The following is a 27,524-nucleotide window of genomic DNA, read 5'->3' on the forward strand; positions in this document are numbered from 1 at the left end:
TGGCGACATATTAACGTTACTCTTGCTTGCTACCCCCTCTACCTCTTACCGCCTACTGGTTATCAAGCAACGAAACTGAGAAATCCCCCTTTATTTAATTCTTTTATTCCTTGCATCCAAGGTTATGTCTTGGATCATTAGATAGGAATCCAAAGATGAAGAACGAAACAAAAAATACCACTATTGTGTTAATACCACTATTGTGTTAACGATGAGTTTGAGAGTAAGCATTACAATCTCCAAAATCTTTTTAGAGAAGTGGGAATCGATTATCTATTTTTATACCACATATCCTATTTTGAAACCAAGAAATTAAGTGGTTTATATATATATATATATATATATATATATGAATTTTCTTATTGACACAATAGATTTGTAACCTTATTTTTTTGCCCCTTTTTTATTTCCATAAATTATTTAATGCATTACTTAATTCAAGGGTAAAAAAAGAGATTTCAAAAAGTTGAAAGTCATTTAATGCAAGATTTTATGCAGATCCTATGTGAAATGACAAATTTACCCTTATTAAAAAAACTACAATAAATACTTTTGGGAATAAGACAAGGTACAATTAAATGAATGTGTCAAATTTTAAATATACTTATAGAGATGTCATTCAGATACACCATACATGAGGGTAAATGATTTGAGTATCACTACTTCGTTGAATTTGTCAATTCACCATTCTATGTGGCACATTAGATAGTCCATCAATAGAGACATCCATGGATTGAACTACCATAAGAACTTTTACCAGAATTTGAAGATTAAACTGATCGCTCATTAACTATAATACGAATGAATGCTGTGCCGGCATGGTTTTAGTCCAGCCACCTTGGACTTCTTGCCTTGTTCCTCTCAGCCCAAGCCACCCCTCCCTAGGTCCAGCTTTAAATAAATAAGATGAGAACTGTCTGCTGCCTGGGGCAACAAAACCTAAAAACAGAAAACATGTCATTAAGATTCAAGTCCTTGCTATTCATTGATTCTAAATATTTAACATATCAGCATGAACTTAACTAGGGAGATACCCATCATTTACAGATCTCTTACTACTGCCTTAGCTCAAGCCATGCCACAGTCAAATACCCTTATGATCACATCAAAGAAGTGACATAATTGGATGATCTCTATCACAATTCTTCCAACCAGGTTGGTTTTGTTGCCAGCAGATTTTAGGAAAGCATTCTCTCCTTGCAAGCAGCTATCTCCGCATTTCTCTGCACTTCAATCATCTATGGTGAGGTTTAGTTCTAATAATAACTAACTCTTCATCATCTGACATTTAAAACCAATGGTGGCAACGGATTCCCAGTTGAAAAAACACTTGATTAATTTGATTGCAGTTAAGTAATCCCTGCCCTGATGGGAGAAACCAACGCCCGGGCTCCTTTTAACAATGAAGGTTCGTGTGCCAACATGCCACCAACCAAGTTATTTGGATGAACTTCATCTCATCAATAGGGATAGCAAGATGAAGAAAAACCGAATCAAGTCCACTTCCTTAATGGCGAACCTTTCACTATGACCTTCATACTCTGCGAATCTCTGAAGCAGACAAAGTGAACAAGAGCCTTTCCATTAGGATACACTGCAAAAACGCTTGTTCCTATCCTTTTGTTGCAAAGAGAACACATGCTATCCTTACTGATCTTCACTGTCATTCTCCTTTGCTGATAGAGTTCACTTTTCACCTGTTAGACAAATCAATTATTTGCCAGAGAAGACTACATGGTTAAAAGGTTGTAAGCCTTTTTATGAACAAAGGCTCTTGAAGAGTTGAAGAGAATAAGACAATTAGAACGAGCAACGCAGACAGAGGACAAAGAAAGGGGGGCGGGCAGGGCCTTGGCGAGACATAATGGGTCATTACCATGTCCACAACTGTCCAACACGGATTTACGTGTCAATGCGCCTGGATACTTCCTATTTTTCATTTTTCATTGAAAAAGAGAAACAGGAGAGAATGAGAGGGACAGAGGGAGGGAGGAAATATGAGAGATTCTCGGGGGGGGGGATTATATGCATTGGCAACAAACAGAATATGACAATAGTTGTCAAGGCTTGTCAAGGCGTCCAGTCGCCATGCGTTTAGGCCCCCTCCAACGCCTTGGGTCGCCTAGACACCGTGACAACTATATGAGTAGCCAACCATGATTAATTGGGAAAAGGCTTCATTGAGTTGAGTTGTACAAGTTGTATATGTAGTGGCAAGAATGAAATATACAGGAAAGCACAAATGCACAATTATTGCATACATATCAAGCATGTTCATTTGCTGAAATTTTAAGGTTGCATGTCAGGCACCTCTTATTTGTTTGACAAGGATAGAAAAATGAGGAAGTTGAATAGATTAAAGGGCTGAAGAGGTTTGACAGAAAACATAGGGAAGTTTAAGTTGAACAAGTTCAGAGTACACTGAATTACTATGAACTGAGAATGGAAGTTTTGAGCTTAGTCTCAGATACTTAAAGACCCTATTTTCAGGAAAATATATATGCCTTCCTTTTTATGGACAAATATGATATTAACACTGGCACACCAATGTATCTGACACAGGTGGCCCGTGTGAGCAAAAGCATTAGACAGTTTTTCAGTTTTCCTGCAAGATCTCTTGCATGAAAATTTATAGCCAACACATTATGTAGGCTTTGTACCATGTTAATGTTATTTTCAGAAGGTCCAAATTAATGAGTGACATCAAACAAATAATATCATGTATCTGAAGTGATATCAAGCAAATAATATCATGCATTTGAAGTGATTTTTGGCATGGAAGACCACTCCACACTGCATGACAGGCGCCCTGCCACAAAGGTAGCACCATGACAATCATAAACTGCTCTGCCAGGCCCCAAAAATGCACTGTTGACATAACACGCACCCATAGAACCCAAATATACACATGCGTGCATGCACACAAACACACATTTATGAATATATGTACCTGAAGGTTTTCACTGTGTCTCAAGCTCTTGATCACTGAGAAGTTTCGGTATGCTTCACTGGATTTTTTTAGAAGTTGTCCAAGAAATGGAAGCAAGTTCTGTCACAAGAAAGAATCTCTTTAGTAATGACCAAGTCCCAGTCCCATCAGAATACTATAATTTCATAGAATATGGATTCATTAAATCTGCAAAAAGAAAATTTCTTACCTACACTGCTTGTAAACTATGGTACTTTCAGAGATAAACAAAATATGAGACAAACTTAACAACTGGGGACCAACAAGGACTTCCAAATGGTAAGCCCTCAAACCTGAGAGGTAGATATTTTTTGTTCAATTATTTAAAATTGTCAAACATATAAGGCTGTACCAAACTTGGTTTAGCAAGGCATAATATTGGATTCTACTTCAGAAATATTAGTGACGAAAAGGATTTCCATATTCGTCATAGAATTAGTCATGTGGTGACAGAACACTTAATGTGGGATCTTAAGCAGATCGGGAACCACTTAGATAGACCAGAGCCCCTAGAACCACATGAGTTGAAGGATTCTGACTGGTCACAGATGGACCAAGTTGCTCCAAGAAGTGACCCCAAAGCAATCAGGATTAATGCTTATATGGACCACATGACAAACACATGCACTTCAGACAGCCAGATCCAGGTAGATTGACATGATATGTGGCCTTCTCCAAGAGTTTCATTGAGAAAGAATAATAAAAAACCTGGGGGATGGATGAGGAGAGAGTCATTTAAACTGTACCTTGTGAAGCATAAGACAATGGCATAAATAAAAATATCTTGGCATAAGGAATCCTCTTCCCTAAGGCTGTGTTTGTATGAATAGAAGTAAAGAAAAATAAAAGAAATATCTTGAAGAGAGTTTTGAAGGTTCCACTAGATTCTCCATATCCCGGGGGGAGGGGGAGTCAAGCATTCAATTTGCAAGATCTTGTGCAGATTTTCATGATTTTTTTGGTTGGCCAAAATTTATATTTCATGCCATTAACATTGCACCTTCTCAAGAAATTTGCAAGATTCGAACAAATTTATCTCAGAAAGTTTCTCAAATTCTGTGCTTTAATTCCTTTTCTTTTCTTGCCACCCATACGCAACTAAATGCAGCTATGCTTCCCCAGTGAATTTTCTTTCCCTATGTGTACATGAGTTTGTATAGTCCCGTTGGAAGCACTGTAGACCCCCCAAGAGGGAAAAAAGAAAAAGTGAACAATTGTGGTCATATTAAAGGTTAACCAGTACCTGTAATTTTGTTTCTCTAGGTAAAAGCTTGAGGGCCTGAGCTCCATTGATTCTATCCCATCTTTGACTCAACAGATCCAGGACCTCATCAAGCATAATGGTAAGACCCCCTTCCTCACATGCTTCATCTCCTTCACCATTGCTCTGTCCACTGTCAGTATTACTGAGGCTGATTTTAATATTATCAGCACCCTCTATCTCAGCAATTTTCTTGGCCACACGGCTCCCTTTAGTTTTGATTGAGCCAACCTTCTGAATGCCAATACGCTTAGGTGCCAGATTCATGATTTGCTTTTCAAACTCCTTAGTTGTTGTATAGGGATTAAGATAGATTTGCAGAAGAGTGAGATAGATATTACTTTGAGATTTTGAAGACAGTTGATTCTGTCCAGCCTCATAAACACGATCACAGTAGGCCAGCGCCAATTCGGGAACATGAAGCTGCAAAATTCTCAATCAAGATGGGCATAAATACTACTAAAAAATAAAATAGGCAGACAATGTTGGAAAATATCTTTTTTTTCTGGGGGGGTGAATAGATGGGATGTTGGGGCTGGCAGGAACAATATCTTGTGGGAGGATAAGATCATTAGATGGGTCAAGAACTCAACAATGCAAAAGGAAATGGATGCCGTTTTTTCTTAATGAAAAAAAAAAAGAGAAGAGAACCTTCTCTCTGAGTAGGGGCCAGTGCTCATTGCAGGATTATTCTACAGATAATGCATATTACGAAGCAAAAAGTGGTGAGCCAATTCGGGAACATGAAGCTGCAAAATTCTCAATAAAGATGGGCATAAATACTACTAAAAAATCAAATATGCAGACAATGTTGGAAAATATCTTTTTTTTCTGGGGGGTGCATAGATGGGATGTTGGGGCTGGCAGGAACAATATCTTGTGGGAGGATTAAGATCATTAGATGGATCAAGAACTCAACAATGCAAAAGGAAATGGATGCTGTTTTTTCTTAATGAAAAAAAAAAAAAAAAAAGAGAACCTTCTCTCTGAGTAGGGGCCAGTGCTCATTGCAGGATTATTCTACAGATAATGCATATTACGAAGCAAAAAGTGGTGAGCCAGTCAGGCACAAACATTGGTAGCAACTGTATGAGTCATTGTTTAAACATGTATTTAGATTGTTAAAAAAGTAAAAAAGAACCATTAGATGTATTGAGTGAGAGGTCGGAAAGAAAATAAATTTTCAGATGATAAGTGATGAGTCATTCTTAATTTATAATAACTTTGAACTAGAAATTATTTTTAAGGGAGAAGATTACCTTATGAACATAAAGACATAAGGCAAGCTGATGTTTGTTCAATTTCCCCAACAGAATTGCACGCTCCTCGTATAAAGCATCCATTGGAAGACGTTTTAAAAAACCCTCTAAATTATATCCTGAGACACTCTCTAAAGCAAACAATAGCTTCTTCCGTGTTGGTGGATAAACTTGCTCGTCCCACTTTTGCTGAGCAGTTAGATCCGCATACCAATCAAGTACTTCTGAGAGATAAATTTGCACCTATCAGACATTGAAAGCAATAAATATGACAATGGTTTCACCGTCACCCCCAACTACAACAAGAACAATAACAACATGGCAGTGGATTTCCAAAGACAAGTAAATATTATTTCTTAATTATTATAAGGAATTTGAATAAGAGAAACCCTTTCACCATTTCATTCTGCAGATTCCCAGGAATCCCATTTTCATTCATTGCAAACATAAGTTCTAAATATGTCGCCTGCATGCTTGGCATATGCTGTTTTAGGTAAGAGTTGACCAAGTCTGCTGGAACATTTCCAGACAAAAAGAGCTCAATAGTTTGTGTTGGACAGCTTTCAAGAACAGGCATCGAAAACTCCAAGACGAGCATAGGATCAGTTCCACATAGCGGCTGTAGAAGAAAGCCATCAAAATCATGTCAGAAATCCAAGATAAATGTTCCCAATCCTAGCCCATCAAATTAAATTTCTTAATTATGAAATTCTTTTTATCTACTTCTGATAGACCTTAATTATGAAGTTATTAAAACAATAAATTCCTTCACAACTTTAGTATGGGTAGAATCAGTAGCAAATCATGGATCTATATGTTAGCATCTCAAGAAATTTAGGGGAAAGAAAGAGACAGATACAAATGAAATCAAAGATGTTTATTTCTATAACTCAAAAAGTATATATGCAACAGTTCAACATGTTCCACAACAATTTTAGAATAGAAATCAAAGGTATTAGTAACAAAGAGATACCTGACTGCTGTCAAAGTTCAACAAGGGAAAAAAATAGGATCATAAAAACTTAGTGGATAAGTTTAAGACAGGTTCTGACTGAAGGAGCGAATGATGATAAAATGAAATAGGAAGACACCACCCTTTTCCCAAGGTTTTGATTGATCCAGAAGTTGTTTGTCCCCAGAGAACTCATTTTCATTGAATTGCAACTGGATGTTAAAACGATTGTCTATGGATATAATGATTGTTGGATTCTTCAAAACAGTTGCCGCAGACTGTATCACGTGCTTGCATTTTTTCTGAACATGTTTTACATCCTTATTGTTACAACCGCCTATCCTAAAATCTTGAGCTGTTAAGGGGCAAGGTTCAAGAACTCGGTTTCGGTACAGTTTTCGCCCTGGCCAAAAACCGAGTTGGGCCGAGATCTAGGCAAGTTGGGGTTTTTTTTTGTTTTTTTGAATTCGATGGCTGGTTTCAGGGGGTTTTAGACCTAGTTTGGTTATGAAAGTTGGTATACAGCCTATTTTGGGCCATTTAAACACAATGGCACTATCAGATTTTAAAAAATCAAAGTCCAAATAGAAGTTTCACTTAGCGGAAAACCAGGGCAGACACTTATGCCAAACACTTATTTATGCCTAACATCATTTAAGTAAATGTTTTGTTATTTCATTTACTTAAGATATTATTCATAAATAAGCAAATACCCCCCCCCATTTGAATCCAATAAAAATAGTTAAATTCCAAAAAGATAAAAAGTCAACCCCCCAGTTCAAGAACAAAAACTGGATTTTCGGCAGTAGATGCAATTTTCAACTTTCTAATGCTGGGGTTTTTCTCAAATCTAAAAATCCCATAAATCTTAATATGGTAAAATATTGCTAACAACCAAAAGTGTGTTAAAATATTCATTTGTTTTTATGTCCAAAAAAATATTTTCATTCAGAGCGATTTTGACAGCATTCATGCACACCAAATTGAGTTATGCATGCACACCAAATTAAGTTTGACAGGTACATAACTCCTTCAAATTAAGTTTCCTTGGTTATGCTTCTACTAAAGGGGAACCTAGCATTGAGAAGGTTGACAAAGAGAAAGACCTACTTGTACACACAAGAAGGGAAAGGAAGACCTACCAATAATCCTCTTTGGATCCTCATCCTGAGCCTCACCTTTCCGAGTCAGGTAATAGTTCTTCCCTTCCTTCTGAGTTAGATCTTCCCATTGCTATTTAGAAAGGAGCAAGAGCTTGTATTACTCCTGTAGCCAAGTTTGTTTCCTATGATGCAATCCCTATGTCACCGAGCCCATGTTTGACCCAAAGTGGAAGGAAGCTATGAGTGAGGAAATGATGGACCTTGAGAAGAACTATACTTGTGATCTTGTTGATGTTCCACAGGTGAGGGTCCCGGTTGGATGCAGATGGGTCTACTCAATCAAGTACCGATTAGATGGCACTATTAAGAGATATAAGGCCAGATTGGTGGCCAAAGGATACAATCAAGTGTACGAAATTGACTATAAGGAGACATTTTCCCCCTATGGCTAATCACAATTTGATAAGAGTTTTTATTATTATTGGCAGCCAATTGAGATTGGCCACTGTATCAGCTGGATGTGAAGAATGCATTTCTCCATGGTGACTTAGAAGACGTAGTATATATGCAGAGTTGCAGACCCCTCCAGACTTCCAAGTTTCCCTCTGCTAAAGGTAAAGTGTGTCATCTTAAGAAAGCTCTATATTGCCTCAAACAGTCCCCAAAGGCTTGGTTTGAGAGGTTTGGACAAGCTATACTAAAGAATGGATACATTCGGAGTCAGGCTAACCATACTCTATTTACCCGACAAGGTAATGATACCATCACAGCTCTAATCGTCTACATAGATGACACTGTAGTGACTAGAAATGAATGGCAAGAGATACAGAGACATGAGTCTTACTTAGCTTAACAATTTGAGATTAAGGACCTTGAACCACTGAAATACTTCTTGGGAATTAAAGTATTTGGGTTATAGAATGGGATAAATATTTGTCAGAGAAAGTTTATGTTGGATTTGTTAAAGGAGACTGGATTTTTGGGTTATAAACCGGCAGATTAACCTATTGATCAAAATCACAAGTTAGGTGAAGACTGTGGATAGCCCCTAATCGATGCAGAAAAGTACCAAAAAATTAGTAGGGAAATTGATTTATCTTTCATTAACTCGTCCTGATATTGCTTATGTTGATAGGGTAGTGAGTCAATTTATGCATGTTCCTAAGAGTGGGCATTTGGATGTTGTGTATCACATCATCATGTATATGAAGACCAACTCAGGAAAAGGGTTGTTGTATACCAAACACAACCATTTGAGGATTGAAGGCTACACTGATGCTGATTGGGTAGTGTAGAAAACCTAGGACCTGTAACCAGTAACTTGAGAGAGAAGATAAGATGAAAGAAAAATTGATTGTAATGCTTGAGTTATTTAATTGATAGGTAAGCCCTTCTATTTATAATAGAGGGGAAATTACAAAGTGACTAAACTAGGCGATGTGGGACTAAAACCCACATAGCCGACATAAACTTAATAATATAAGAAGAATAAAATTACCCCAAAAAGACCAGAATCATGGTATTTTGGATTACATATTCCAACACTCCCCCTAAAGCTGGATTATACAAATAAGAGAAGAAGGAAAATCCAGCTTGAACTAAATAAAAAAGAACTCTATAACAATGTTAATACTCCCCCTCAAGTTGGTGCATGCAAAGTACTGATGCCCAACTTGAACAAAATGGGAAAAAACTAAGTTGCAGCAGAATCCAGCTTGACATATGAATGCAACTCGCAAACAAGGTTCTAAGACTCGGGTCTTGGTGGCATCTCGGGCAAGCCAGAAACCGAGTCGAGCCGAGATCTCGGCGAGTTTGTGCAAATTTATTTTTTTTACTCGAACCCCCAACTCGGTGGGTTTTACACATTTATTGGGTCTGAAACTTGGTATCTAGCCTATTTCAGGCCATTTAAACATAATGGCATACCTAGATTTGTCAAAAAACAAGTCCAAATATGAGTTTTACTTTGGACCATAGGTTGGTAGGCGACGAGTCGTACTAAAAGTCTAAAACAACCTACTCTACATATAATTTAGTAAAACTTAGCAAATTTAGCAATCAAAACATTCTAATTAGTACATATCAAATTATCAATCAAAACATTCAAATAAAAAGTACATTACATCACTGCTCACTGAATTTGTTACATAAAATATGATTGAGTAATAAACTCATCCCCATATTGATCCACAAAGAATTCCCATGTCATGGAATTGCTGCAGTGTTGCACATAGTGTGACACGGCTGCCATATAAGTCTTCTGATCAACATATACCAGTCTCCCTATCTTAGGGTACATGGGAGGCTGTTGGTATGAGGTGTAAGATGAACTGCTACTGTCATATTGAGTTTGAGGCATGTATGGCTGGTTTGGGACTGGAAACATGTACCCAAAACCTGACCCAGAGCTTTGATTGTCATACTCAACTGCTGACTGCCCATACTGACCATAGGCACTATAATTAGAACCGGTGCTCTCCTGGCCATAGTCATAGCCATGATGATGCTGAGATGATTGCCATGACTGATGCTCACTAGTAGAATCTATACTCATGCTTCCGAAACTTGCAAGCATGGTGTTCATACTGCTGTCATCATCTTGAGCATCTGACTGATGTGAGTGTTGGCGACCCTTCTTTCTTTTGTATGTTTTAGGGTGGCCACTATGGTCTTGATCTTGAGTGGCATGCGTAAACTGAAACTCACCGGTGAAACGCATAGGGTCCCCCTGCGTTCCCACCTCACACTGGTACTGCTTGCGCATCCCCTCATGACGATCATCATAATAACTGCCACTCGGCATGCCACGACCACCACCACCATCACCATCACCATCATCACCACTGTCATCACCACTACCATCATCATCATTAGCAGGACTTCCCACAGCAGGCTCAAAAGGTTTCGGTGACTCTGTATGTGCACGCCCCTCTTGCGACGACATCTAATCCTCAACATCAATGCCGGTTACAAACGCAATGGTGGGGTCGGGCCTACCCCCAGGCTAATCCATATCAGGTGTACCACGATCCCTCACCCACTGGAATAGGGGATCCTCATCGTCATCAGAGTCCTCTTGGAAAATGTTGGACAGTTCACTGGGTTCTTTATCATTGGCCTCGATTCCTTCACGTGTGTGTCTCATCCTTAATCTCATATTGTAGTGCACATACACAAGCTGCTCCAGTCGTTCGCTACCCAACCTGTTCCGCCTCTTTGAATGTATCAATGAGAATGTACTCCAGTTGCACTCACATCCGGAGGATGAACAAGTTTGTGAGAGCACTCTCACTGCTACCTTCCTCAGGTTGGGTGAACTTGTACCATAAAGCACCCACCAGTCGGCTGCATTACATATATAGAATAGTAAGAATATGTACATTCTAAAGAGATAAAAATTATAATTCATAAATGTAAATATGTAATATCACGCCACCTACCAGGGTCTGACTTTTGTCTACCCTCCACTGCAGCTTGTCGACCGAAACTTGCTGAGGCCTCTCTAAAGTATTTGATCTATTTTCAATTTGAGGAATTAGTATTTCCTATTTAGTAATTACATTCATAAACTAACTACCAAAGTACCAAAGTCCCATACTCTCACCTCATCATTGCAAGCAGATTGTGTCTTTGGATTGAGCTCTAACTTCGCAATAACGGTTTGAACTACCTCTAACAATTCTATGTCAAGCCCAAGATCATGGGAGTAGTGATACTTTGGATTCAAATAGTATGCTGGTAAAGTAGACACCAAAAATATGATTTGTTAGTGACTTTACTGACTTAATGCCTTTGAGTTTTGAATATGTAAATGTAAAAAAGTTATAACATTTAAAGTGTAAAGTATGTTGAACTCACCAGCTTTATGCAATGGATGGCTCAAGTGTTTCTCCCACCGCTCATCAATGATGTTAGTGTAGGACTTTGCACTTAGAGGTATAGCAGCTCTAACCATTTCCTTCATTTTTTGGATGGCAGCATAAATGTGGGCCAAGGTAGGCTTATTCTCTGTATCAACCATCCTTAGTACTGCCACCACTGGCTCTAATATGGCAACCACTTTCCCCAAATCCTTCCAAAATCCATCACTTACAATGGTCTGTTGTGCTGCCTTTGCATCTTCTGACTTAGAACCTTGCCAACCAAACCATTTATCACTTGCAAACATAGACCTCAGACCTATCGCCTTAGTCTGAAAGCTCTTCAATGCAATGTAATTGGTGGCAAATCAAGTGACACCAGGCCTCACTAAATCTCCATTGCATTTCTCCCTCAACAAGGCTAAAGCATAAGAATGATTGTACACAAATGTTGTCACTTGTCTTGTCCTATTTACCACACCCTCCACCAAAGTCTTTTTCCCCATGTCCTTCAGCATTAAATCAATAGAATGGGCTGCACATGGGGTCCAAAAGAGTCGGATCCTCTTACTCTTCTTATTCATCAACTTCTCTCCAGCCTTTTTAAAGTTAGAACCATTATCCGTCACAATTTGGATAACATTCCTTGGTCCTACCTCCTCCACCACTTGCTTCAACTCCTTATACAAGTATGATGCATCCTTTATATTATTTGATGCATCGATGGACTTCAAGAATACAGTTTTTCCATTGCAACTCACCATGAAATTTATGATGGATAGTCTAGTAGGTCCAGTCCATCCATCAGCTAGAGTAACCCCATATGTCTCCCACATTGGCTTCAAACTATCAATGTAATCTTTCAGCTCCTGTACCTCCTGAGGCAAATATACATTGTATAATTCATGTGGTGAAGGTCCCTTCCATCCTGTATCAGCCCTCCCTGCAGCATCAAGGAATGCATTATAGTATGTTCCTTGTGCTACATTGGCTGGAATGCCATGGTAAAGCATGAACTTGCTGAAGGCTTTTCATGCGTCCTCTTGTTTACCACCAAATATTTACGGGATGGTTGGCTGATAGGCATCTTGTTGCCTAAAAGTTGTGGGATCCTGCTCAAAAATGGGCTCTGGAGCTTGTACTCGTGGTCGGGTTTGGGGTCGTGGTATATTTCTTGTCCCAATGCTTTTCCTTCTCTCATCTTCTTGCACTGGTGCAGCTGAGCCAGATCCACCAGCTCCTCTTGCTTGCTCATATGTTCTTATATTCTCAAAATGAAAACTTTGTCTACTCTCAGCCAAAGTCTACTGGTAAATTCTCCATTCAGCCTCTGATTGAAACTCACCAGGTGGAGGCCCAATGTCAGTATCATCTCCGCCACGGACCTCTACACCAGTCCTCTCTAGTACTGCCTCATCAAACTCTTGTTGCATTCTTTCCCTCTCAGCTTTCTTTAATCTTCCTCCTTTCAAATGTTGTGTCATTGCCACTTTCACTTGGACAGGAACATTTGGGCATGAAACAACATTCTTGCCTGTACCAGACAAGTGTTGCTTTAACCTAGTGGCTCCTCCGTATAGCAACTTCCCACAATAATTACATTTGGACTTCTTTTTGTCTGCGGACATGGGGACTCCATGTTGCCATGCTATATCAGACATTGTGTACAAAATGTCTTATATTTTACACTGTTACATAAAAAAGCATGTATTAATAACCATAAATCACTTAAAATAAGGTATTCAAGACTTAAAGTATGCTATTCATAACTCTTAAACATAATGTCAAGCAACTAGAACTATGAAATAAGTATCTCTTATTTATCCCCTAACCCTAGTATTTATTTCTTAACTAAAAATAATATTTTGAATTTTTTTTAAAAATATTTATACCTTAAAGTATAAGAAAAATATAATGTAATGATGTATTTGACACCATTTCAAGTTGAATATTATGTACATATGTTGTACATAATTTTCCATAAGCAACAAGTATTTTTCCTTAATATTATATATTTTTTTTAAATTTTTATAATATATTTATTAAATCTGAAAAATAAAATAATTTTTTTAATGGGTGAAAATAAAAAAATTAATCCATGGGGCTGTAGAGCATCCCAAGTTGTTTAACATATATCAAATTCATTTTCAAACAATCACTATTCATCCTATTTTTTTCATTTTCTTTTTTCAAACAAATCATTTATTTTTCCAGAAATTATAATAAAAAAATTTAATAACTGAAAAATAAATCCGACTCCATCAAGTGATAGATCGGGCAAAGATGTTTAACATATATCAAAACCACATGAATCTAACAAGTATTACACAAATTTTTTTGAAAAAAATAGATTTGGGAAAAATTAGAAAATACCTTTGAAATCCTACAAATAGGAGATGATTTGGAGTTGAATCTTCACTTTACCTCTTGAATCTCACTTCAAACATCATAATCCACCAAAGATTTGAGAGAAATAGGAAGAAATTTGAGAGAGAAACTTTAGAGAGCTTTGGACAGAACTCGAGATTTCCGAGTTCTGTCCATTGCTCTCTTTTAAAAAAAGGGCATATGGGCATATGGGTCATGAAAACTGGGTAAAAAACCATATAACCCGATACCAGTGAGATCTCGGCGAGATATTGAAATTTTACAACTACAAAAAATAAAGAAATGTGTATCAAGACTTGGTCGAGATCTCGCTGAGAAATTACAGTTTTAGGAACCGTAGGCCATCTCGACTCGCTATCTCACGAAACCGAGAAACTCGGCGAAATCTCGGCGAGATCTCGCGAGTTCTTGAACCATGCTCCCAAATAAACCTTCAAGAACTTGAAAAAATAGATGTTCAAAACTTGGACAGACATGATCAGCAAACAGGGACTGGAATGTTTGCTGATCATGTCTTTCAAAAAGGCAGCTTTCAACGATCTTCAATAGCTATCCAGTGATGAATCTCAGATTGCCATAGTGACATAGAATCTTGAAGTGAAATAACTAGAGCAGCAAGCAGCGAAAACAAACTGAATCAGGCAGCGGAAAAAAAACTGTATCAACCCAACTGAAAGTCCTCAAATAGGCAACAACCAAATATCTTCAATACTCTTCAATACTTCAATCTCCTCCTTACGGCAAACTAAACCCAATAATGAAGGATACCTAATGGCAATGGTGGAGAAAACTGATCTTCTATGTTTTGCACCAATGTTCTTGCAAATTCTGCGTTCTACAATGTCTGCAGGTGTATTGTACATAATCCCCCCCTCACGTGTAGTGCACGTGGACATAACAGAGATGATGTAAGAGATAGGGCAAAAACATATTATTCCAGAATTTTCTAAGAGGTGCTAAGGGTAATTAAAAAGGAAGGAATGGCAAAATTGTAATTTACCAGAAGTTTCCAAAGGTGTTATGGGTAAATACCAAAGGTATGGGATATGAAGGGAATTAGAATTATTGAAAGGGAACGGTGTTGGAAAAAAAGGATGGCATGGCTGTAATTTGGTGGAAATACACTTTTAAATACAATCCAAGCCAAAGGGCAGACTGGTGATAGACCAGAATTTTCAAGGGTCAATTATGTAGTCAAATAGGGAAATGGTAGAAGTGCAAATAACACAAAGTTGAAAAAGGGATGGCATTCTGGTAAATGTAGTGAACAGTATAGGATTCCTTTGAAAGAAACAAAGAGGGCTGTACAGCAAGGAGTAAATAAGTTCAAAAGGTAAGGGCAAAGCTGGAATTTGGTTGTAATCTACTTTTAAACACCATCCAAGCTAAAGGGTAAACTTGGAAGGGAAATAACTAAAAAGTATGTTGGAATTAGGGATAAAAGGAGGGGCATTTATGGAAAGTGTGTAAATAAAATAAAGAAAAAGGAATCGTGAGAAAAGGGAAAAAAAAGTACCGTCTCCTACCTCTAGCACAAACCAAAGGCAGAAAGCCAGATTTGATTTTCAAGGGAGGAACTCACTCGATTGGCTTCTGTTTACCTTGAGATTTCAATCGATGAAACATAATCCAAGACCCTTCTGATTCCCAGTAATATCAGACTTAAACAGCCAATATATTCCAAGAAGGATTGGCTGAAAGTCTGAAACAGATCTGGCGGAAAGCTTAGATTCAGATTTGATTTCTGAATCGACCAGGGAAAGGAGGAGGCGGAACAAAAAAATGCATCGTCAACCTCTCTTCAACCAATTCCAAGAACCAGCCACAATAGAAAAACGAGAACCAGGGAATGATTCAAATAGGCAGCAAGCAACAGAAGAACTGCACCAAACCAGAATTTGATTCCACAAGTAAACCTTCGATAGCAATCGAGGTAAACAGCAGCAGCGACAGTCGATGAATCGATCCAAATAAAATTTCCCACAGCAAGAATCAATACCACCAAGAAGAGACTTGATCGATCTTAAAAAAAAAAGAACCAGTGTGCAAAATCTCCGATCTACAATCACCTAGATGCTAGACAAAACTGATTCAAAAAACTGGGCAGAATCGATGCAATAACCTTCAATCTCCAAATGAAAGGATAAACAACAGCAATCGATTTCTGCAATAACCAGAAATCAGCAGCAGGATTTTTCAACTAGAAATCCATATCAGTAGTAGCCATCGACTCCATTGAACAATTCTTCGAACCAGGAAAGGCCAACGAACAACGGTGGAAGAAAAAAATAGAAATCGAAGAGATCCAGGCACCATCGATTTCAGCTTTCGAAGATAAATAATCAGAGCAGTGGCACGCCAAGAACCCTTAACACTGTAGAAATTTTCCAGAACTGGAAACCGCAAGCTTTCAATGTATAACCACACGATTTCCAAATAAATGAATAAACAAGAATGAAACAAGCAGGAAACCCTAGTTCTTCTTTTCTTTCTATGAACTAGGGTTTCTCCATAAATCGGAGAACCTTGAAACGACTCTCAAAATTGCAAATCTTAGAGAGAATCAGTTACTGATTACAACAGCTCTGATATTATGTAGAAAACCTAGGACCTGTAACCAGTAACTTGAGAGAGAAGATAAGATGAAAGAAGAATTGATTGTAATGCTTGAGTTATTTAATTGATAGGTAAGCCCCTCTATTTATAATAGAGGGAAAATTACAAAGTAACTAAACTAGGCGATGTGGGACTAAAACCCACATAGCCGACATAAACTTGATAGTATAAGAAGAATAAAATTACCCCAAAAAGACCAAAATACCCCCATGGTATTCTGGATTACATATTCCAACAGGTAGGATCTATTTCTGACAAAATGACTGCATCAAGATATTGCACATCTTGTTGGGATATCCACGCATAAGGCAGAAAAAATAATCCCACATCGGATATGAATGGGGATGTGGATGGGTTAATAGGTACTTGGGCACCCTCTCCTTAACAGCTAGCTTTTAAGGATGAGACCCAAGTTCCTATCACATCTGTAGGTGGTAACCTGGTACATGGACAATCTCTTGTGGCTAGATCAAGTGCAGAGGCACAATTTAGAGCTTATGGCTCATAGATTCTGCAAGCTTTTATGGTTGAAAAGGTTAGCTCAAGAATTAGGGTTTGATACCGAGAGCCCCATGTTGTATTGTGACAACAAGATTGCTATAAGTATAGCTCATAATCCCGTGCAACACGACTGTACAGAGCATATTGAGGATGATCGGTATTTCATTAAAGAAAAAATTGACTTTGGATACATCTACATTCCTTTTGTTAAGACAGAAGATCAGTTGGTTGATAACTTCACCAAAGGAATTAACTCTCTCCAGTTTAGTGCCCTCTTGAGCAAGTTGGGCATGTATGACATTTATTCTCTAGCTTGTGGGGGAGTGTTAGAGTTCATGTAGTAAGGGAATTATAGGCACTTTATTAAATAAGCTAGTCTTTTTAACTCTCTAGGTATTCTTAGGTTGGGGGTATAGATGTAATCTTACATGTTACTTCAAGTTTGTAAATATAGGGGAGAGATATCAATTCTATCCCCAAGTGTTTTCTTGCATATCCTTTCTATTCTTCTTTTTCTTCCTCTCTCTCTCTCTCTCTTTCCATTATTTTTTCTCTCTTGCTATTTTCCCTTCATTGGTCTGAACTTGGTATCAGAGTAAGTTCAAAGTATTGTATATTTATAAGTGGTAGCACATTAGCATGGTTATATAGAGTCATAGAGAAGTAAAAAACAATCTGTTGTGGCTAGATTAAGTGTAACAGCAGAATTTTGAGCCGTAACTCATGGAATATGCGAGCTTCTATGGTTGGAATAGTTAGTTCAAGAATTGGGATTTGATAATGAGGGTTTCATATGGTTATATTGTAACAAGAAGGCAGCTCGAAGAATAGCTCACAATCTTACGCAACACGACCGTACAAAACATATTGAGGTTGAACAACACTTCATTAAAGAAAATTTGACTCTTGCTACATCTGCATTGCTTTTGTTAAGACAGAATACCAGTTGGCTGATATCTTCACCAAAGGGATTAATTCTCTGTAGTTCAATGCCCTTAAGCAAGCTAGGTGATGAAACAGATTTAGGAGAATGCTTACTTGTGTCTCAGGGATCACAGCCAAGTTCTATTTATAATAAAAGAGGAAAGAACAAAATTACAATAATACCCTTGGGACAGAACACACTTACGAGAATACTCAAATTACAACACTCCCCCTCAAGTTGGTGCATATATATCACACATGCCCAACTTGCACACAATAGAATGAAACACCTTACCTTACTACTAAGCCCTTTGGTGAAGACATCAGTCAATTGATCACCAGATTGAACAAAGGGAATACATATAACTCCTTGATACAGTTTCTCCTTGATGAAATGATGGTCTATCTCCACGTGCTTTGTCATGTCATGCTGAACAGGGTTGTGGGCAATACTAATAGCAGATTAGCTATCATAGTACAGTGCCATAGGAAAACTAGTACTAATACCAAGATCATAAGGAAGACCCTTAAGCCACAACAACTTGCATATGTCGTGTGACATAGCACGGAATTCAGACTCTGTACTGGACCGAGGAACAATAGCTTGTTTCTTACTCCCCCAAGTTACAAGGTTACCTCCTACAAAGGTACAATAGCCTGACATGGAACTTCGATCATCAGGAGAGCCTGCCCAGTCGGCATCAGTGATGGCCTCTATATGCATGTGACTATAAGGAGAAAAAAGAATCTCTTTTCCTGGAGAATACGATACAAAACATCCAAGTGAGTTGAGTATAGGTCATGCATATACTAACCCACTAAACTTACAGCATGAGCAATGTCTAGTCGAGTATGGGAGAGATATATCAATCTTACCACCAGTCATTAATAGCCTCCTTTGTCAACTAGCTCACCAGCTTTGCTCTTCAAATGTGTGTTCGCTTCAAGAGGAGTATCAACAGGGTGACAACCAAGCATCCCAGTCTCGGATAGGAGATCCAAAATATACTTCCTTTGAGAGAGAAAGATTCCCTTCGAAGAATGAGCAACTTCAATCCCAAGGAAATACCACAACTGTCTCTAGTCTTTGATTTCGAACTCTTGCCCCAAATACTTTTTCAATTTAGCTATTTCAGCTGAATCACTTCCAATAATGACGATGTCATCAACATAAACGATGAGACTAGTAATGTGATTACCAAACTGCTTAATGAACAAGGTGGGATCAGCATTACTTTGAGTGGACCCAGCAGTAACCATAGCCTTGTGAAAATGCCCAAATGAGGTTCTAGGGGACTGTTTCAGCCCAAACAAGGCACGCTTCAGTCTGCACACCGTCCCTTGAGTTTTCTTACTTGAGAATCCTTGAGGAACTTCCATATATACCTCCTCCTCAAATTCTCTATGGAGGAAGGCATGCTTAACATCGAGTTGCTGCCATTCCCAGCTCAAATTAACAACACATGAAAGGATAACTCTAACAGTGTTCAGTTTAGCAACAAGTACAAAAGTCTCTTGGTAGTCAATCCAATATGTTTGAGTGAACCCTTTTGCAACTAGCATGACTCTATATCAATCCACTGTTCCATCAACCTTTTGTTTCACTGTGTATACCATTTTGCAGCCCACGGGTCTTTTTCCTGGAGGAAGAGAGACAAGGTCCCATGTATCATTCTTTCCAAGGGCTCTCATCTATTCTCCTCTATCATAGCCTTTTTCCATCTCTGCCATTGCATCCTACCAAGACTGGGAATAGAAATAGAAGACAAGGAAGATACAAATGCACGATAGGAAGGAGAGAGGGAATCATAAGACATAACATGAGAAATAGGATGTTGGGTACAACTTAATGTAGTCCTAGGTGGCAAGGATACCAGCTAGGAGCCAAGCAACAGGATCTGCTATGAACAGGCAGTCCGATTGAGCATGAATTGGCAATTTAGTCCAAATTAGGGTTAGGGTTAGGTTTAGGTTAAGATTTGGATGGTTGGTTTTGATAGGCAGGTGTAGGGGAAGCTAACAGTGAAGGTCTAGTGTTAAGATAATGAGTGGAAGTGTATTACCTCAAGTTGCAGCAAATTAGGGTTTCGGGTTTCAGGTTTTTGAAAAGATGAGAGTAAGGGGATCTAGGGTTTAGAGATGGATTTAGGGCAGGGCGTTAAGGTCGTGTTCTCCCGGGGTTGGGAGAGTCACTGGGCTTAGTGATGGCTGGATGTGGCTGGGTAGGATTTTAGGATTTTGGATAATTAATAGGGATGAGGGGAATTAGGGTTTTGATGGGGGGATGGAGCTGAAGTTAAGGTCGAGTGAAAGTGAGGCTGTGGGGGTACTGTGGTTAAAATTTGGACGGATTTTGATGGTAGAATAAGGCTGTGAGTGAAATTAGGTTTAGGAAAATTTAAGAAAATAAGGGGAGATGTTAGGGTTGGGATGTAGAGGGTTTAGAGGTAGAGGATTGAGGATGGGGGTGACCTTGGACTTAGTTGAAGATGCATGGGATGTAGGCAGCAGCAGCAGCAGCTTGAAGAAAATTTGAACCTTGTAGCAGAATGCTTGAGAGGAAGCTTGTTCGAACCACCCGGACTTCGCACCACAAGGTGTCGATTGGATCACACACCAATCCCACCTTGCTTTGATCAAACCCAAAGCAAACTCACAAGGAGAGAAGCAGCAGTTTGCTAACAGCAGATTTTAATTCATAAAAGTGGAGATGAGGAGCTCCATGATTTCATTAACTTAAATAGGGCTTAACAGCCTAAAACATATTCAGCCTAAGTGTCTAAAATACCCATGGCCGACCTATCTAATCCACACTCCTCTCTAAATCATGGGAGTGTGGTGTGGACCCAAAAAAAACAGAAAATTACATCATTAAATAAAAGGTGACTTAATTCACTTAAACTACTTAAAACATAAAAAAACACTTTAAAAAAAAATTCAGTATGGAACCGCCTAACACTACTGACTATATCACTTGGACAGCAGCTTATTCTTCTTCCTCTTGCAGATGTAGTTCTGTAGCTCTGCATCAGCCTCTTTCCTTTACGGACAGCAATAGGCAAATTCAAAGAGTCATCACTAGGAGGAGGAAGTTTACCAAGTTTAGATGAGATGAAGGGCGGTCCTGAATCTGAGGAGAGTGGCTGACCAGGTAGAGCAGTGGTAATATCGGCTGGATTTTTGCGAGATCGAGAGTGAGTATAAGTGAACACCTGCAATGGTTTAGCACTTGGTACACCGTCAGTAAAAGGATGCTCCCCCTGCACAGAGTGGTGCACATCGAGCTCAGGATGAGACAAGGAGGGACTATCAAGAGGAACAATCAGTGGCACATCATCGCAAGAAGACTCCCCTTGAAAAGGTGTTAAGGAATAATAAGCAGCGGACTCTTGAAACACTACATCCATAGTGACAAACATACGACTAGTGAGCGAATGGTAGCACTTATAGCCCTTCTGAGTGGCAGAGTAGCCGACAAAAATGCACCGGAGCCCCCGAGGATCAAGTTTGCTAACAAGATGATGGTTGTAGGCGAAACACACACAACCAAAGACCCACGGAGGAAGTGTAAAAGTGGACGGATGCTGGAGAACATCCAAAGGAGACCGGGAGCCCAACATACGAGAAGGCATGCAATTAATTAAGCAGCAGCAGTAAGGACGACCTCACTCCAATAATGCTTAGGGACATGCATTTCAAACATTAAAGCACCATTTTGTGAAGGAGTATCTACACAACTAGTCTGATGAATGATGCCTTCAGCAAGTCAGCAACAAGATAGGACTGAAAGGATCCCTCAGAATACTTCCGACCATTATCACTGTGAAGTACTTTAGCAGTAGCATTAAACTGGGTTTTAATCATATGATGAAAAAGCAAAAAACAATGAAACATCTTACTCTTATGACACATGAGATATACCCAAGTAGCATGAGAATGGCAATCAATAAAAGTCACAAAATAACAATAACCAGAAATAGATACACAGTGAGAAGGACCCCAAATATCAGAGTGTATTAAAACAAAAGGTCTAGTACTCATACATTCTGAAAGAGGGTAAACAACAAGAGTTTGATTGGAAAAAAAACAAGCATCACAAAAAAAAGTCATTAGGATTACACTTCTGAAATAAATTAGGAAAAACAAGAGATATAAAGTCCTAAGAGGTGGGTGGCCTAAACGTCGATTCCACCGATGCAACTCTGATAGGGCGGAAGCACTTCAGTCCAACTGATGAGCCTGAGGAGTAAGAACTGAAGCTGTAGGGTGACTGTCCTCTAGCAAATATAGATCCACCACTCAATCTACCACTGCCAATCATTCTCCCTGTCACCAAGTCTTGGAACATACAATGAGAAGGAAAAAAGTGACCTTACAATTTAAATCCCGAATAATACTACTAATAGACAGAAGATTAGTAGAAAAATTGGGCACATGGAGAACAGACGATAAAGGCAAAGAAGTAGCACAGGAGATTGTTCCTTTCCCAGAGACAGAGGAAGCAGAACCATCAGCAATGCGGACACGTTCCTTACTTGAACCTAGATAAAAGATAGAAAACTGAATAGAGGAACCAGTTACATGGTCAGTGGCGCCAGAATCAATTATCTAAGATGAAGATATAGCCAAAGCAAAATGACCAACAAAAGGAATCCCTAAGTGCACAAAGTTAGAGGTAGAAGAGGCCAAACCAAACAATAGAAGCAGCAGAAGACGGGGCTGGTGAAGAAGTGGGTTCCAGTCTGGACATTAAGCGGTGGAGAGCAAGTACCTCAACCTGAGAGAACTGCCCATCGGTGGATGCAAGAGGAGACATCTCAGTATGATGTGCAAGAGCAATAGCCTAGACACCACGTCCACGGACACGTGTAGTGGTGGGACGGCCGTGTAACTTCCAACAATACTCCTTTGTGTGACATTCTTTCCCGCAATAATCACATTTCACAAGTTGACGATCAAATGGAGCGATGGTGCGGGTAGAACCGTCCCGTGACTGAGAACCAGCGCCTGAGCCTGAGCCTGTGTAGAGAGCAGATCTCTCTTGAGGAACGGGCTGTAACATAGCTGTACACCGACTTTCCCCAAGCTAAACAAGGGCATAAGACTGCTCCAAGGATGGAAAAGAGTCCCGACTAAGAACCTGGGACCGTATGTGATCATACTCCACATTCAAACTGGCTAGAAAGTCATAAACATGGATCATATCCTCGTGTTTCTTAAAGTTGGCAGCATCAGTAGAACACGTAGCCTGAAAAGTCTCATAGAAATCAAGTTCCTGCCACATGCTACACAGCTCAAGGTAGTATTGGGAAAAGGACATCTCCTTCTGGGTAGTCCCATGAATTCTCTTCCTCAACTCATAAACCTGTGCTGCGTTTCCAACCTGAGAATAGATTTCCTTGACTGCTTGCCAAATCTTCTCAGCCGAGTCCAAGAGAAGATAGCCACGAGCAATCGAAGGATGCATAGAGTTAATGAGAAAGGACATGACGAGAGAGTCATCAAAAATCCATTTTTGTAAAAAAGGACCAGCAGTCATAGGCTTCGCAGTGTCACCCGTAAGATATCCGGTAAAACCACGGGCAGCAATAGATAGGAAGCAAGAGTGAGACCACATCAAGTAGTTGCTGCCATCCAACTTGATTGAGCTAACAGGGAATGATGGAAACTCACTAGAGGTGCTACGACTCATTCCTTCAGTATTAGTTGAAGTGGTACTGTCACCGGACATGACTGTTGATCAAAAGGTAGTCCCAACCGCTCACTACAGCAAGATAAGGGTAGAAACAAGGCTGTAGTAAAGGAGCATCATAGGGAAAAACAATTCCAGCAAAAGGATCGCTGGTCTAGTTCATAGAGAGAAAACCAGTCACAAAAAGGACCCTCGGTGGGAAAAAGAGAACCACCAACGGTTAGATCATGTAGGAAACCCTCGGAGAAGAAAGGAGGGTTTTAGAAAGAGGGAAAAAAGGAGGCGGTAGGCTGGAGGTGGTGAGAGAAAGTCTCCGAAGAAGGAAAAAAGAAAAAAAGGAGTCATGAGAGGAGTCGTGAGAGAGAGAGACAGAGAGGTGTCGGAAATGGTACTGGCGGTAATGATGGTGGCGGCGGTGCTGCTGTGTTGCTTCACAGTGATGGCGGTGATGGCATGGGTACTAGGGCGGGAGTCCCAAGACTGATTCCCGCTCTGATACCATGATGAAACAGATTTGGGGGAATGATTGCTTGTGTCCCAAGGGACCACAGCCAAGTTCTATTTATAATAAAAGAGGAAAGAACAAAATTACAATTATACCCTTTGGACTGAACACACTTACGAGAATTTCCAAATTACAACTCTAGGCATGTATGATATTTATTCTCTAGCTTGAGGGTAAGTGTTAGTTCATGTAGTAAGGGTATTTGGGTACTTTGTTAAATAAGCTTGTCTTTTTACCCCTAGGTATTCTTATGTTATTGTGGGGGTATTGAGTTATTTCAAGTTAGTAAATATAGAGGAGAGAAATTAATTCTCCCCGAGTGTTTTCTTGAGTATCTTTCTCTTCTTCTCCTTCTTCTTCCTCTCTCTTGTTATTTTTCCTTCATTGCTCTGAGCTACATGTGCAGATCTATAAACACACACGGCTCTGCATGTGACACCATCAAATGGTGGCACCGTCACGTAGCACCAAGGTAAGGCATAGGGGCACAACAACATACAAAACACACTCCTCACATACACAAAGGATCGAACACCAAACCTCCTGGCTTTCATACCATGTTAAAATCGCTTGTCACAAAAGCTCAAGCAGTTAAGTAAGGGCCACAACAATGTATATAATCACTATAAGCATTCTGAAAACCTTTTAAAAAAAACCAAAAAAGGATTCAGTATATGAGAAAATTTACCTTGAGATACTCAATAATCATCTCCGGTTTAAACTTTTGGGTGGGCTCACATTGTGGTTGTTTTGATTTTGATTCTTTCACTAGTTCATTCAGAAGTATCAGTGCTTCACGGTGCATACCATTGCACTTGTAGAGTTCTAACAGCACAGTGTAATAATTGCTTTTACGCAGAAATTCCTCACATATTTTTATATCACAGTAATTGGGAACTTTCAGTAGCTCTATAGCAGCTGAAGATTGTCCAGTACGAAGCAGAGCTTGGATCAGCGCTGTATCCAATGTTGCTGCCATCTCCCTGGCCATTAAGCTAATAAGGATATCATGATGACCCTGAGGAAGGAAGAAGAGGGGGGAGGGGATTTGTGATTAAGAGAACATGAATTGTCAAAGGGTAAAGCTAAAAAATCTGCAAAATATTTGAAGTAATGACTTACCAACAAAATCTACAATGTATTTGGTTTATGATTCAGCAAATAATCTCATAATATGATAACATTGTACGACAAACCCATTATATAAGTACTAGCTAATGCCAGATCAGAATATTTGAAGTTTTTGCTGAAACAAAATACATTAAAACTATAGAAGTAACACAGAAGAGTAAAATAAATGTTGGATTTCTCCAAGTAGCTTAGTAACAATTTTGTCAGCCACAAAAGCTAGAAATGGGTATGCATATGTCAATTTCGAAGATAGATAAATGTTATCAGACAAGTTGATCACCCTGAATCCTTATCATGACACATGTTCAGTTCATTGATATAGTAAGAGAGACTGAACATGTGAAACTATTAAAATTATGCTAAGACATATGAAAGATGTTTAGACACCTGTTTCCAAAAAAGAGGATCAACTTTGTCGATACAGGTGATATCTACACAAGAAGGGTTCAACAATATAAATCAGAAGTTATATCACACCACCTTCTTCCCAAGTAACAGCTAAGCCTATGTTGGGAATTTGTATGAAGTTACAATAATTGCCAACTAAAAACAGGACAGAAAAGAAAATCGAAAGCAGGTCGAATCCATTCGCTTTCCTTTTTATGCTTACACTAACACATAAACTGATCCTGCAAGCTGCAACTTTACTCTATCCATGTCGTGAAGGAATAACATGTAGTCATGAATATATGTCTCCCAATAACACTCCCAGTTATGTTCCAGCACGAAAAAGATAACAAAAAATATAAATAACGGCTTGGGGAAAAGAACAGTATAAGCATGATTTACATTGACATGAAATTTTGCAAATGATTCAAATCATCAGGATGTAAAAAGTTTTGCAGGATGCTTTCATAACAAACTTGTTGCACTCTTGCAGATCAGGCAAATAATGAACACATCATTTTCTCAAGTCTCAACAGACATTATGAGTTTTACCCTCCATCTTCTTCTCTTGTGCAGGGTTTAACCTTAGTCAATCGAAGACTTGCTTATTAAACATTCTCCTGTTCAGATCTGTTATGGAGGCCCAACTCCATTAATCTAACTTGTTGGTCATGGAATAATTCAGGATTTGTGTGGGAATCAACTTTTACTCAACTAAACAAGAATTGAAGTTCATCCCAGCTGCGAAGGTTTTGGCAAATGGTTGATGAAATCTCTCGTCTTCCTTGAGGTGCAGCTTATGGTTGTTATGTGTCTTTCAAATTCTTTTACCCGTTTCAAAGATTGAACCACTCTGACATTTTTGGTCTGTGATGGCGACCCGACCCAATGGATCGACCCATTTGGAAGAGTATTACCCTGTTTTCGTGTCTTGTTTTGTAAGTAAGAAAGAAGTGAGATATTTTAGGTATTTGTGTTAGGTTTTGAGAAGTGAGAGCAAGTTGCGCCGTTTTGAGTGTTTTTCAGACATTTCCATTGAATCTTCTTCCATTACATAGTGAATCATCTTCAGCTTCACCCATGGACATAGCACATCATATTGGTGTGTGAACCACATCAAATCTGTGTGTTATCTTTGCTCTGTTCTGTTTTCTTCGTGTTTCTTTGGTGTTTGTTTTAACAGAGGTTTTTTGGCAGAATAAGAAATAACAATCTTGAGCATGATGAAGTTAGGGATGAGATATGATGGTAAGGGTTCAGCAAAAAATATCTCCTGCTTTATAAGGGGGACGTGGAATAAGAAAATTACTCTCTCACTTTAAAGGCAATATTGGTCAAAATGACCGAAATTTCACGAAATATTTCGGTTTCGAGAAGCCTTGAACAAAACAGGGGTCGACTCTGCAAGCTTACCAGATTTCGACCAAAATTTCAGCATTTCGATCATTCGACTCATTTTGGCAATTTTCGAAATGATATTCTCTCCCCCCCCCCCTTATGCTTGAGAACTCCAAAACTACTAGGAAACCTCAATTTTTTTTTCAAAGTCCCTCATTTTTCTACTGAATCAAGACTTAGTGGTTAATTGTGGAGCTTCTCCTTCAATGTTTTGGTGGATTAAAGCATCATTTGGCCAAATTTTCCAAACCCCCTTTATGAGGAGGCACCGCTATTTTGCCAAGTTCCTTAGAGAGAGTCGTCTCGCGACCTTAGGTATTCTCTACCTACCCACCTGTGTCGGTTTCGGGTACACGTATTCTTTTGTTGAAGGTCGTTCGAGCTTTTCCTGGGAGAATGACATGAGGTACTTCAGCGCCGTAGCGCTTGGTATTTGGACATTGGCTAGAGGCATTTTCTCTACCCCTTCTGACCCTAAAAAAGCAAGATCACCTTGCACCCTTGAACCGATAAGAGAGGTTGTGATGGACTTTCCGAGATTCTTCAGGTAGAGGATGACGTCGAGATCTTGGAAAT

The 27,524-nt window shown here is 39.1% G+C and overlaps 1 protein-coding gene across 1 annotated transcript in view; it reads right to left on the reverse strand.

The window, feature by feature from the left end:
- Window positions 1-940: 940 nt before the first annotated feature.
- Window positions 941-27,524, reverse strand: part of LOC122661437 (vacuolar sorting protein 39) — a 38,036-nt gene continuing 11,452 nt past the window's right edge. Inside the window, exons 7-13 of the mRNA XM_043856818.1 lie at window positions 24,721-25,050; window positions 5,886-6,107; window positions 5,489-5,731; window positions 4,212-4,652; window positions 2,951-3,049; window positions 1,520-1,697; window positions 941-1,256 (exon numbers count right to left, since the gene is read on the reverse strand). Of these exons, the coding sequence (XP_043712753.1) occupies window positions 1,231-1,256; window positions 1,520-1,697; window positions 2,951-3,049; window positions 4,212-4,652; window positions 5,489-5,731; window positions 5,886-6,107; window positions 24,721-25,050 (1,539 nt within the window). The 3' untranslated portion in view covers window positions 941-1,230. The remainder of the gene's footprint in view (window positions 1,257-1,519; window positions 1,698-2,950; window positions 3,050-4,211; window positions 4,653-5,488; window positions 5,732-5,885; window positions 6,108-24,720; window positions 25,051-27,524) is intronic.

The sequence above is a fragment of the Telopea speciosissima genome, chromosome 5 (genome assembly GCF_018873765.1).
Source record: "Telopea speciosissima isolate NSW1024214 ecotype Mountain lineage chromosome 5, Tspe_v1, whole genome shotgun sequence".
In the NCBI taxonomy this organism is placed as follows: Eukaryota; Viridiplantae; Streptophyta; class Magnoliopsida; order Proteales; family Proteaceae; genus Telopea; species Telopea speciosissima.